The sequence below is a fragment of the Lolium rigidum genome, chromosome 6 (genome assembly GCF_022539505.1).
Source record: "Lolium rigidum isolate FL_2022 chromosome 6, APGP_CSIRO_Lrig_0.1, whole genome shotgun sequence".
NCBI lineage: Eukaryota > Viridiplantae > Streptophyta > Magnoliopsida > Poales > Poaceae > Lolium > Lolium rigidum.
Window position 1 is genome coordinate 257,344,225 of NC_061513.1, and position 14,284 is coordinate 257,358,508.

General features: G+C 40.3%; 1 protein-coding gene, 1 non-coding gene and 1 pseudogene across 2 annotated transcripts; all 3 read left to right on the forward strand.

Annotated features, from left to right (window-relative positions):
* The first annotated feature begins 1,647 nt into the window (after positions 1-1,647).
* LOC124664002 lies at positions 1,648-5,724 on the forward strand (annotated as a pseudogene).
* Positions 5,725-8,236: 2,512 nt separating this feature from the next.
* TRNAR-CCG lies at positions 8,237-8,309 on the forward strand. The gene has a single exon. It is a non-coding gene; the product is annotated as a tRNA-Arg (tRNA).
* A 2,745-nt stretch (positions 8,310-11,054) lies between these two features.
* Positions 11,055-12,197, forward strand: LOC124664003 (NAC domain-containing protein 41-like). Its single transcript, XM_047201620.1, has one exon. It carries the CDS (start codon positions 11,055-11,057, stop codon positions 12,195-12,197), a length of 1,143 nt encoding a protein of 380 aa, XP_047057576.1.
* The last annotated feature ends 2,087 nt before the right edge of the window (positions 12,198-14,284 follow it).

The following is a 14,284-nucleotide window of genomic DNA, read 5'->3' on the forward strand; positions in this document are numbered from 1 at the left end:
AAGGTACTTGACAAAATACCTGTAAGTCCGATATTGCACTGTTGTTTAGAATTTTGTTTTTTCTAAAATTTAGCCCAAGCCTGTAGTAAATCAAGTTGTTGGTACTTTGTTTAACTTTGTGTTTTTATCATTGAATCTAATTTCGGATTAGTCTCTTATTGAGTAGTCTGGACAGTCATTTTGTTGGATTATATTCTTCTTTTGCAGGGAATAACTAAATTATTGTTGCTGCCTCTTGCCTAATGTTATGCGCCCGAGGTTCCCGGGCTAGATCTCAACTGCTAGGCATGAAGTTAAGTCAGACCTACATCATTTAGATCTTGAAATATTTTTGTACGATTTTTCCATTAACAACAGTCGGCAACAGTACTCATGCTTCTTATATTGCTTGCAAATGTAAATATATTTGTGCTTCTCTATATGATGTACTAATCAATGAAACCAGTAGAGGATTTGATTTATGGTTTGTGCATACTTGAGAGGTTGGTGCATATATGCAGAATCAAGCCTGCAAAAATGGGGATTTCCCAGCAGTTATATAGTATTTATTTTTGTTCTCAAATGTGTACATAATATGTGCACCGCATGATCAATGAAGCCAGTAGAAGATTCGATTTATGGTTACAAAACCTAGGATTGGTTCTATGAAGTTTGGTTTCTTGTTGTTCACAGAACGTGCCCATAACTTGCTACTGATAAGAACTAATGTATACATGTTAGCTATTCAACATGATTTATTAAGCCTGTAGGGGATTGGATTAATCGTTGTTTGAATTAAATATATATCTCACTTATGCAGGTTTACTAATATTTTCCATTTTATACTGATCAGGGATTTTAGGCTGTCATGCATGTGTGCTTGTATCAGGCCTTAAGCTGCAGTCTGGTGAGCTTTTGTGCCTTTTCTTTTGTCTTAATATAGTAACAACTGAGCTACATCCATAAGTCATCCACTTGATCATTGTGTTGATTACAGTATCATAATTATTTGTTTGAAATTCTTACTGCTATTGGCTGCTGTTATTTTTGTAGCCGTCGAAAGTTGTTCCTATTTTTTCCGCTTTTGTGTTATGACCTTGACTTATTCTGGAAACTTCAGATTTGCATTTGATATTTTGAGACAACTTTTTCCTAAAATCATGATGTTCCGGATTTCAAGAAGAAAACAAATGGTGCTTGCCTTTTCCTAGGAAAGCTTGGTTGTATTTTTGTTCTCTGCTTGTCAGCATAATATATTGGTCCAGTCTTCTAATAATCAGTTAATAGCCTCCTCAATCGACTATGTAAATCAGTGCTTTAAGGTTGTGAATTATGTGTCACTGCATTTTTTCAGAAAGGGACACATGAACAGGTCAGAGGCTCTGAATTTTGATTGTAGCATGTTTTCTGCAATATGTACAAAGCACGTCCTTTAAAATCCAAGCACATGGGAGTATTGATCTCTGTAATTGTGGTCTTTTTTGGAATTTATTCAGTAAATGATAACATGGTGTTCAATTAATATTTTAGCTTGCTATTTCTGATGATTTGTACAACTGCTTTCTTTAGCTTCCTAAATTTAATCCTATTTTTGCAGGTGCCAGGTGCAACAGCTCCAACTCCTGGTGGTGAGCATGGGTATTCATGAGAAATTAACACCTTGTGATCTCACGGGAAGCTGGAAGATACACTGTCCGGTTGATTCCAGGGCTCTTTGCATATGCAGTCAGCCAGCCCCTAAAAAAGTTTTTGCAGTCTCAAAGCCTAATAATTCCTATGCTTTGGTACTCATTGCAACATTGCTCTTGCGCATTCCTTTTTGTTGGTTATTGGTTTTCAAGATCAGTCTGGGGTATTTTGGAGCCGCTTTGGCAATAAGCGTATCGTACTGGTTGAACGTATTCATGCTTGTTGCATACATCAGATTCTCAAATTCATGCATGGAGACATTCTCACCTCCTAAGAAGGATGCCTTCAGTGGAGTCGCTGTGTTCATGCGCCTAGCTCTGCCATCTGCATTAATGTTATGGTAATCCTAGCAGTGTGGTTCAGAATATCTGTGAGTCATGTTTCTTTTACTCAGGCTAATGCCTATTCTTGTGCATCTTCCAGTTTTGAATGGTGGTCATTTGAGGCCATTATTCTTCTGTCGGGACTTCTACCCAATCCAGAGCTGCAAACTTCAGTTCTTTCGACCTGGTAAGAATTTCCCATGTAAGCTAATACGCTCTTATGGTAATATCTGCATTATACTTACACTCATCTTCTTGTGCAGCATGACAACTATCACAGTGATGTATACTATAGCATATGGGATTGGTGCTGGTGCAAGGTAAGCAGAAGCTTAATATACGTGGACATGATACAGTTTTGTCGGAAGCTTAATATACGTGGACATGATACAGTTTTGTCGGACGGAATTATTATTTGATAACACCATTTTTTATTTTCTTCAATGGGGAAGCACTGGAGTATCAAACTAACTAGGGGCCGGGAATCCTGAAGGTGACTGATTGTCTGTCCGTGTTGTGATGTTTATTGTTGTGACTTAGGCAGTTCTCACCACTGGGGCTCTATTAGCATCCAAGCGCATCTTGTGCTATGCATATAGCAGAAATAAGGAGGTAGTTGAGTATGTGAATGGAATGGTTCCCTTAATCTGCATCTCATTCGCTGCTGATTGCCTACAAGGAGTTCTCTCAGGTTAAAAATTTGTACCTTCAATTTTACCTTTCCTTCGAAAGATTTTGGGAAGGTAAAATTTATAGAGGTAAAATGGATTGTGCTGCTGGGACTATGCCACACATAAACGATACACTTGCTAGCACTGCGATGCAATTTCTACTTCTGAATATTTTTTTCTGCTCGATTAGCCTTTAGGTTATCTTTGATGAAATTCATGACTATTATTTTCCAAGCTAATACTATCATCGATTGGATGCTGCACTTAGGATTTGACTTCCTACATCTTCATTTTCCATGGATTACATAAAGCAGCATTTTTTGAATGCATCGTCATGGCAAATTTCTGAGATGTATGCTTAATATATTTGTTGAGCTAACCTGTTAAATAGAGAATCTATAATCCTAAAAAGGGTGTAACATATTTGTTGAGCCAACATATATATATATATATATATATATATATATATATATATATTGTATGTTTTTATCAGCTTATTATCGAGTATATTACAAAACGATCATTAGTGCGAAATACCGGGGCTGCGCACATCCAGCCTCTATCCATCCTATATCTGCTTTCCAAGTCATTTCTTCAGCAACAATCAAGATAGGTACATTTTAACTGTTTACTACTATCTGGTATTATACGACTTGTACTGCAAAGTATTTTAGATTAGTCTTCTACCTGAAGAAAAATGAAATCTTCCATGAAAATTTGTATGACTAATTTGTTCACTGATTATATTATAGCAGCAAGGCAACAACCCGCTGGCTGCCATTAGTTTTAGAGAATTCAGATTCTAGGAGATCAGACTCAGATACTACCTCTGGCGCTTTAAATTGGTCGCCGCATGTGAAAAAGCTTGACATATTTTTTAACTGCCCCATGTTATTATTTATAGCCAGATCTAGATTTTAGGGTGCTCCATCGTTCTGAATTATTTACTGTCATGCACATGCGTTGATGCGTTGACAGAAGAGCAAATGATTTTGTACATGAAAAAGAATTAAATCCTACCCATGAAAATGATGCAAGAAAACAATACCAGCGGAGGAGATCCCAGCAGTTGACGTGAAGCACTGTGGAAGAAGGACATGAAGATGAAGGCAATGAGCTGCTGGATACAATCGCGCCAGATCTGGTTTTCATCATCAATGATAATTTACACCTGGAGTTCACCCGTTGGAAACAACTTGGTGGCTAGGAGAATATACCCCTCCCGATGTCCTGACAGGGCACCTGGCGATGTTGGCCAGATGTAGCATGACTGGGTCTATCTGCTCCATGATCCACCCATGGCCGGGGAGGCGAGAGCATGCTGGCGCCAATGTGATCTTCCTATACCAATTTGTCTCTACCATGCATAATCAGAAAGCGAAAGTTCATATGTGGTTATGTTATTTCCCCTTTTGGCTAACGGCAGCTTTTGTGTTCTTTTAATTTTGTTACCGGGAATTACAGCTAGGCCATAGAAGACAAAAGCTTGAGCAAAAAACTGTGTTTTCTGATCAACATGTGTGGGTAAATTATTGTCACGTGACCAATGTGGATGTTAATTATTCTTATTTTTTGCATACGGTAAATCTATTTTCTCTTGGTATGTGCTATTGTGCAATTATGCATGATATGCGCGCGCGTGTAGTCACCACTATTGTGGGAAATTTGTCAGTTCCTTTATTCGGAGCCATTGCTTCATGTGGTTTACGAATTCTTTGAAACAATGTAGCGTTCTTCCTTTTCCTTCTGTATGCATTTATTATCATTTGCTTGAGCTACGATTTTGGATGATTAGTGATATTAAGTCACTGTCTCATCACGACTCAGTTTACGGTTTGATCTTATTAGAAACTTCTTGCATTCACTTGCCATGTATTTTGTGGGCGACGACACATGAGGAGATTGGTTGGGCGGCGTGAATGGAGATACAGGTTATGGATTATTTTAGATAGTGTTAGAAATTATTTATCCAGCTCTACCTTTTAGTGTGCTCCTTCACTATGAATTATTTACTATCATGCACATGTGTTGACAGAAGAAGCTCAAATTATTTTGCACAAGAAACAAAATACACAATCACAACTACTCTCAATTTCACTATCGATCTACTCTTTCAGGTGCTGCCAGATGGCTCGATTCTGCCTCACGCGTCACGGAAGGCTTTGTTGCTCCTCACTGAAAGGTTGTCAGGTCAGCTTCTATTTCCCTCTAGATTTGCTAGCCGTATTGGTACCAGGTAGAGATTTATACCTCGAGCTTTTCCTCGGGCCTCGGTTCTGCTCAGGCACAACGTAAATATATCGATATGCTGTTGAGGAAATGTACCTAAGCTGGATTAGTTCTGTAGGGACTTCACTCTATTGATTGGCTACCAAAAATAAAATACAGTACCCTGTTAAGTATCATTGTCAATAAACTGTTGTCGAGGCTGAGTGTGTGCCCTCGAGCACATGTAGCAAGAGAATAACTAGGGTGCTTTTTGTCATACGAGCATAGTTAGTATACGTTATCCTCAAGTAAGACTTCGGGTGCATTCCTTCTGTTAGATGGCATCACCTATTTATTTATTGATATCATTTTGAGAACATATACTTATCGATTTCTTGGTCACGGTAGGACACAAAATCTATGTCCTTTATCAAACTCTTACAAAACTAATTATATATTTTCTAATAATAGATCAGCTAATCCCTATCGAAAACTTCCTACATTTTTTTATTTATTCACCTATGGAGGCAACTCTTGAGGCTTGGGTTTCTTCTTATGCTATATCCAAGTGCAAATAATACTCTTGGTTTACAAATACTTTCATCTGATTACAACATTAGTATAACATTCCCTTTGTTCTCCAACATTTTTTTATTCCATGGTGTTCTTAATGTTGCTCTAATTACAACATTTATTTGCTTTGTTGCAGCCTAATGGAGGCTGTCGAGATGGAGGCTGTAGAGCTCGAGAATGTCAGGATCCTGCCTGGTGTCATGCTGGAAGTTATGGTGCAGAAGCTGCACATTTTGGCGGTGCAACTACCTACTAGAATTTGTTTTTTGGTGTGCCCGTAGTGGCCTTAAAAGACTGAATTGCGGCGAGCTTATTTAGATGTTACTTTTGTTATTTTTAGCTTTACTTCTATTTGTCTCCAAAAAACCATAAGAGCGTTCATAGATTTCGCTATTTTCCTCATTGTGTATAAGCATTGTTGTTCCATTCTAATTTTGTGTGTTTAATTTTTATAGACTTTGTTTTCTAAATCCTACAAAATGTATTTTCGTTTACATGTAGATCGGTTCGATATTCACGGGATCGTGCGCCAAGGCGCACATCTAAATCTAGTAGAATATTCATGCTTATCGATGAAGAACAAGTTAAAGTGACCCATGGATGCATAAGGAAGAAAAATCTTCAAAAGGGAAACAATTAGAAACACATGTAATGTGACACCGTTGGATAAGTCAATATATTTACCAAGTTGTGTGATGCGATTTTGTAGTCTATCCCAGGCCAACTATTGAACAATGTTGCTAGGGACTGTATATTTGGCTTTACTCGGTATTTTTTACCTCGTGTGACAACAATGAAAATGCCAGATTGTACTAACTTACACAAGAGGCTAGATCTATGTAGTGCACATCAGTCTCTGCTATCTGTAGGATTTCATCGCATGCCACTATATGAATTCCCAAGTTGAAGCACTCATTGTTCATATGCTGGTCCATCCTAAGTATGTCCTGGATTTTCTTAAGACTCAAGCCTATTGGATATGGTTTGGAGCTCCACACCCATTCCTGCCTGTGAGGAAAATGTTAAAAATGATAAAACCATAGCAATGCATAGTATCGCATTTTTTTAACATACTGCTTACTCCAATAATTTGGGGTCTTGGATCGACATGATGTGTTGCAAAAACTTGTCAACTAACTTGCGTGGGTTTGTGGGTATGACGTGGACTTTATCACTCAAGTCTAGTTGCTTCGGACCCTCCACAATCACACAATCAGAAGTAGACACATTTTTTTCATTGGTACATTTATAGTATATTGGCTTTCCTTTTATCTTATTCAATTCGGACTCCACCAGTACAACGATTAATTTTCGGCAAAATTCTTTCATATCCTTTTGCAAAATATAATATTTAAAACATCTCCTTAAGCAACTATTGAAAATGTAAGCGGCTACTAATGTTATCCTCAAAAAATATTAACACACCTGAGTGAACTGATCAGGCAACACATCATCTGTCCAATATTCCATATAATTAAGGATGAGGATCGTGCAATTAAGGAAGGTGTCTTCCTAGAGCGTATTGTGATTGATTTGATTCGCGGCAACATGGCGACTTGCCTGGAACCAAGTCTGGAGCATAATTGATGCTACGGAGTACCATATTTTGGTTCTCCTGCCATAGCCTAGAGAGTAGTTGGTTCTCCTGCCATAGCCTAGAGAGTAATTGATGTTACCATAATTATTCAGCGTTGACAACAGCCTGAGATATCGTGACTGATTTTTATACCATACTTAATTTGTGCGTGGAGATATTTGGGGTGTGACTTGATCGGACGAAGCTAAGATAGGGAGAATAGATTAGAGGGTCCGGATTGTTTTAATGACGACCATCAAAGTGCGTTTAGTGTCAAACGACCAACTCCCATTTAATAGTAAAGATAAATTTTGATGCTTCAACATCACTATTCACTGAACATTTTTTTTGTCTTCTTTACACAAGCAACGCAAAATGTTCGTTTTCCCCGAAAGTTTGACTGAGAACATAGAATGTCCATATGTACACGTGAAATTTTATTTCCAATTTTTTTATATTTTTGAGATGTAATATTTATGCACTTTCAATAATATTTTCATATGCAAATATGAACCAAAACTCCACCTCCGTAGACGGGCAAGTATAGTGAGATTTCTAAAAGTAAAATCTATAGTTGCTTTGGAACCGAAAAGTGCTTTTAGCTCACGGGCTCCAGTGCTCTCGCTCAGTTAAAAAAAATTAAAAATATTTTTACAAGTTATAAAAAATCATGAAAATAAATATGTACATTACCATTGATACATCCCACAATCATGAAAAATCCCAATCCAAAATTCGTTTTATTTTGGCCTGGACAAAAATAACAAATTCTGATATGTTTTGGAGATTTGAAAATGACTACTCAGATCTACAATTTTGTCATTTTTGTGTAGCTCAAAATATTAAGTATTTGAAACTGATTTTTTACCCGTTTGTGGGATACATCATTGACTATGTGTGGATTTTTTTTCCAGAATTTTTTACAACTCAAAACTATTATTTTCATTTTTTTAAAAAAAACGAGATCACTGGTGCCCATGTGCACCAAATCTCTGTCCCTTTGGAACGGAAAATGTTGTAATTTGGTTGGTACAATGGTACTGACAGTCTTGAATACTAGCTAGCCTAAGATTCTTGCATGTTTTTATCGGGTGTAAATTATACCCTACCCTGGTATTGAATTGGGGCTCCACTCCCAAACAGTATTAGCGGTAGTTTTTTCAGCAACTGTTAATTTTAAAGTACAATTAGGTCCTACTGGGGATTCCTCACATGACGACCGCGTGGCCTAATGGATAAGGCGCTCGCCTCCGGAGCGGGAGATTCTGGGTTCGAGTCCCAGCGTGGTCGCGTTCAAACATTTTTCTAAAGTTTAAGTTTACCATATACATTGCTTTTTAAAATTTAAGTTTACAATATACATTGCTTTTTAAAATTTAAGTTTACCATATACATTGCTGCACCTGCCAGAGGATAATTAGTTTCTTAAATTAGAAGAAAAAAATGAAGTTTCTTTTCTTGCCGAGGAACGGCAGCAGCTATATGTATATGGTGAAGAAAAAATGCATTAATAGAAGGAGAAACGTAAGTTTTTCACAACAGATAGTTTCACCTACCGATTAAAATGGAGTGGAAAGTTTTGACGTTTCCATGAAAATGAAATGAAAGCGGAATCTTACATAAACGGAACAATGTGACGCACACAAAAAACGGAATTTCCGTTATTAGCAAATATGGAATTTTTGTTTTAACGTTGATGTCCATTATCCAATCCAATAGATCCATTACATGACCTTATCAAGAAAACGAAATTTTACAAAACATAATATTTTGTAGAAACGGAACAATTTCGAACGCACGAGAAAACGAAATTTCTGTTTCTAGCAAAGATGGAATTTTCGTCTTAGTGTTGATGTCCATGATCCAATCTAATAGATCCATTACATGACCTTATCAAGAAATTGACCAAGTAATCCCTGCACGCATTCGAGGAGGTTTCGACGGTTTGACATTTCCTATATTCCCTAGTAAATCTAACACCGAGTGCTAGAGTTAGGTAACAAGTTTTATGGATTGCTTGAATCCTACAAATATTCTCTTGGTTCAGGGAAATATTTGCATTGCTCCGTGTGCGCACCGTAATCGGTCCATGTTTCCGATAATACCTACTTTCATTTTTTTTAGATTTATGTATTGCCTTTTGTTTCTGAAAAAATATGAAAATTCTAGGAATCTATGTGTGAGTGCAGTAACTGGGTAGGACTTATCGAGTTTCAGTGTTGTCTAGATGCGAAATTGCTTACTTTGGATGAGTTATACTACTTCACAAGGGATGGGAAGAGGAATCCAGATGAAGACACGACGAATGTGCAAGAGAAGCTTGAGCTGGCTAATGGGCAAACCCGAAGATAGAGAAAGAAATGAAAACATCGTAAGAGAAGATTGAGCTAGCACGGGGCAGCTCGGAAGATGGAGGAAGCGATGAAGAAGAACGAAGAAAAGAAAAGCTAGTGCACGAGGCAACCCAGAAGGCCCCGAGGAAGCAATGAAGAAAATTCTCGAAGAAAAGATGAATATGGAACTTCATTTGGACAATTTCATCCATGAACACAAGATGAACACTGATGAAACAAGGATGAAGATGAGAAAGATTAAAAGATATGCTCTTGGCAAATATCAATAATATGCTATCAATGCTACTGGTATCCTAGCCGTGGTCTTCATCGCTATGTCAGAATTAAGATGCATGAGGTAGGTTCATATCCTCAATTTAGGTAATTGTGGTGTTGAACAATGTATTTAAAACCAATCATGTCTATTCGCATCATTTCTATGTTGGTGTTCAAACATGAAATTAATCGGCTATGTAGGTATTAATTAATGCATTTCATTCATGCAAATTACGATCTAAAATCACTACCTCCCAAAAGAACATAATCACGAACCGGGACATAAGTCCGAACATCCCGGGAGCACCACTATATGCGGACACGCTCATCCTCGTGCTGCCAGTCGCCGCCACCGACATCCCCACCACACACCGTCGCTGACTACGACAGCGGTATCACACACCACCGCTGCTATCCCCGACACACACCGTTGCCACCGCTGCCAGCCCCGACACACGCCACCACCGTGAGCAACAACATACACCGCCTGTAGAAAAGGGGAAAATATACATCTTCTGCACATCCAAATTTCTCAGGTTTCTTCGGAACCCCCGCATCACACGAGTACAATGGTCCGTATGCTAGCTGGAGTGGAAGGGGATAGCATATAGACTTGCTCGGTGACTTCACATGTGACTTGAACGACGACCAACTCGACCATGGCTTGTTCTTGGACACCCGGTTCGAGGTGCGCTGGAGTTTTTGGGGGCGACAGGGGCGCTGCAGTGAATAAGTGTTGGTGTCACAGGTGATGCACCGCCATCGCATCCTTCTGCGTCACCGGTGAACGCTCATTGTTTCCGCGACCGTTTAGATTCCGCGTCATTTTAATTTTAGTTACATTTTCAGTTTCCTAGATGATGATGAGCTATCAGATGCTATCTACATTTCGTGCGAATGCAAATTTCAAATATGCAGTACCAATTTGCAAATATGTTGAAATAAATACTGCCGTCGATGTTTTTGAAGTGTCAAGTTTATGTGGTGCAAACTGCAATTAACAAGATGTAGTACGGTCTCTGGTGCATGTACACGGGCCTGCAACTGCAAGGCTAAAGTAGATTGAAGGAAACGTTGCTGGCAAGTCAGCCACCAGATCGAAGAGAAGCACGGCTCGGATTCAAAATATGGAAAGTCTCGATGCGAAACGCAAATATTTTTTGTATCGGACATAGAACATGGAAACCCGCCGAATTGAATTGGAAACCGACTCCAAACCCAAACCATCAGCCAATATTTCCTAGTCTAGTACGCGTGACGCCCTTTCCCTTTCGATTATAAGTATCTGATCTGAACCCCACTCTCCATCCGGCACCACACTCCCTCTCCCGCCATCCAAGATCCAACCTAGGTTTCTCCCTCCCTCCCGCCATCCAATTCAGTTCCACCAATCAACCTAGACGCGGAGCAGCTCCACGGCCGAACCATGGCGACGGACGGGCTCGACGACCTCTACAAGCACCACCAGTTCAGGCCGTCCAAGGAGGACGCCGTGACCTACTTCCTGCCGCGCCTCCTCGCCGGCTCGCCGCTGCCGCACGGCGCCGACGCGCTCATCCGCCACGCCGACGTCTATGCCTGCGAGCCCAAGGACCTCGCCGCCGAGTACGCGCCCGTGCCCTCGGCCGCTCGCACCGGCGACCGCTTCTTCTTCACCACCTGCAAGCGCAAGAGCGGAAACGACGCTCGGGCCACGCGCGTCGCCGGCGCCGGCACCTGGGCCGTCCAGAGGACGGAGAGCGTCTACGGCCACGAGGGCTTCAAGGTCGGCGAGGTCAAGCACCTGTCGTTCAAGAAAGGCAAGGCCAGCACCGGCTGGGTCATGGAGGAGTTCCGGTGCCTGCGCCCGGAGGCCATCGTCGCCGACGGCGAGAAGGTGCTATGCAAGATTCATCTCGCTCCCAACGCGTGCGCCGCAGCCCGCCAAGAATCCGACGCCTACAAGCTTCGACAAGAGCATGTATTCGCGCTGCAATCACAGAAGAGGCCAGCCCCTGTTGCCGCCGCCGCCGATCCGCCCTGCTCCAAGAAGATGCGGATGGCAGCCCCCGTCGCGGATTGTCGCGGATTGCCGTCCGTCTGCGTTCCCGTCCCAGTCCCAGCACCTGAGGAGGTCGAGTGCGAGCATTCTCTGGTCTGGTGCACGTCCGCCGCACCCGTTTCCTTGCCCCACGCACCTGAAGCTGACGACGCCATGGGCCGGATGTCTTGCACAATGGAAGAACTCCTCGGGGACCAAACTCTCCCCGTGGAACCTGAAGAGGAGTCGGACTTTGACTGGGGATCAATCAACGAGGGATCAGAGCACCTGCTGCTAAGGCCTTGGGATGATGACTGGGAATCAGAGGAGCAGCAAACTCTCCCGATCGAGGCTCAGACCAACATCGACCACATGCACACAGAACATCCTGCGCCATCAACAGACTGGGAACTTTCAGAGGAGCTGCGAAACCTTTTGGCCGATCATGACGACGAAGAAGCAGCGCTCTACAAGAAGTGCAATTACAGTACCGCGGCGGTCGATCTTCAGAGACACAACCATTTCTTCTCGTTTGCTGCTATCAATTAGAGTAGATCAGGTCTTGATAATTTTTTTGGCAAAGTATACTGTACTCACTCGAGGATACTGACCACTGTTGTATTAATTCGTCTTGTATGGTTTTCACTGATGAAGATATTCCCTTATTCAAACTAAAACTGGTGTTGTTCTTAGCTCATCTGATCAATGTTCTCAAAGTTGTGTCCGTGTGCGTTGTGTTATTTCGGCAGGCTTGAGTCTTTTTTATCCTAGTTGAGCATGCCGGATGCAGTTCTCGATTTGAACAATGCCAATGGATTTACATGTCCACACACTTCACAATGGAGCTGCCGAAATGTGCAACCTCTTCAACATGTCTTGTAATCCGGATGTGTGTCATATTTTTCATTTTTATTCAATTGCTGGGTAGTCATTCAACAATGTGTTGGAACTGTCCACTTTGCAGGACAACATCAGTTAGCTAGGCAACAGGAAGCTTTTTTTTGTTTTTGTTTTTTTGTTTTTTGTTCCTTTGGTCTGTGCAACTCTCGATTTCATTTGGAACTAGAAGGACCCCGCGCGCGTTGCAGCACGCGTTTTTTCACATACTTACTATATAGTTTCAGTTTTTATGCACATAGGTCTATTTCTTATCGGAAACTATAATGGCTGTGTTTTTCACATACTTAGTTTGTATATACCCTCTCCATCTAAACATAGGCATCGCATTGTTGTCTAAATATGAATGTATCTAGATGCATTTTAGTTTAAAATACATTCGTATCTAGATAAAATTAAGACACTTATTTTTAGACAGATGGAGTATTTCTTATCGGAAATATCATAGCGGATGACGTGATTTTCACAACTCTAACATCATCTGGCACATTGCAATTTTCAATATGGTCGCACGTTTCTAACACCACACAATATGACAGTCCTTTCTTATTTAGTAAGTGACAGAGGAAAGGATGCGTGTGTGGTGTTTGCATGCCATTTAATCTAGATGGGTTTACTTTTATAGGTGGGTGTATATATATATACAACCAAAGCACGCTTTATGGTTCATTGCAGTTGTCGAATCTTTTTATGTAATAAGAAGAGTATAATCTTGGTTTTATCTACAATACAATCATCTGGTGCAAATAAGATGAAAACTCCCCAAAAAATAAATTTAAAAACAACAGATTTGCCCAACTTAGAATTAAAACGGTATTATACAATTAGACCTGAACTCAACTTGCTTCAGGGCTTCTTTAGGGGCCTCATCGTTCCGAATCAGACTTACCACTGGCAGACTGATTACATTGGATTTGTTTCTTTCCAACTGTTAGAAATAACAAAACTTTCTGAATTACACTGTCAGTTTCAAGGACATGCATAGGATCTAGAATTCAAGGACATGCATGAATGGTTTGTGACCATTGTGTTTTACCATTGGTTGATGTATTTAGCTGCACACCTTTTTCTCTGTGGCTGAGCACAAATAGAAAGCTTTACCCACTGGCTGCAAGTATTGACGGACGCGCAAAATTGCCTTAGGCTGGACATACCTTACTAATTTCCATTTTTGCACTGCTTGTATGTGATAAAGATTTGCAAAATTGATTAATTAAAACGTTTTTCAAACCCGAACAACCTGGCTGCAAGCTGACTTCCACCATGCACGTGCAAACATCCATCTGTCTACACGGTTTGACCCCTAGTGGTTGTCAGTCTCTTGCCTTGATCCAGCTTGCCACTCGCCAATAGAAAAATTAGTACGGAATAAGGTGAACCCATCAGAGCTCACGGGCCTAAATAAATATATCACGCATCTAATACATCCAGAAAATAGACTGCACATAATAGTATAAGAGATGGCACAAACCATTTCAAAAGTTAGAATGGCAATCCATTCAAATAATCCTTTTCACTAATTTAATTTATGTTTTTTAAATACTTCAAGAGGAATAGATCTCACATTTATTGCACGCTTGTATGAATTGCATTTTTCTTAAACTCGGATTAGTACAGACAAAAACAAAGCTAATTTGCTATTGTCTGCGAATGACTCATGAATTTTAGACAATGACATATAAAAGCAAATTTGCTATTGTCTGCAGAATGACTAAGGAATTTTAGACAACATATAAAAG

Excerpts from the sequence above, each read along its gene's own strand:
- LOC124664003 (XM_047201620.1), top strand. The coding sequence starts at position 11,055 with ATGGCGACGGACGGGCTCGACGACCTCTACAAGCACCACCAGTTCAGG.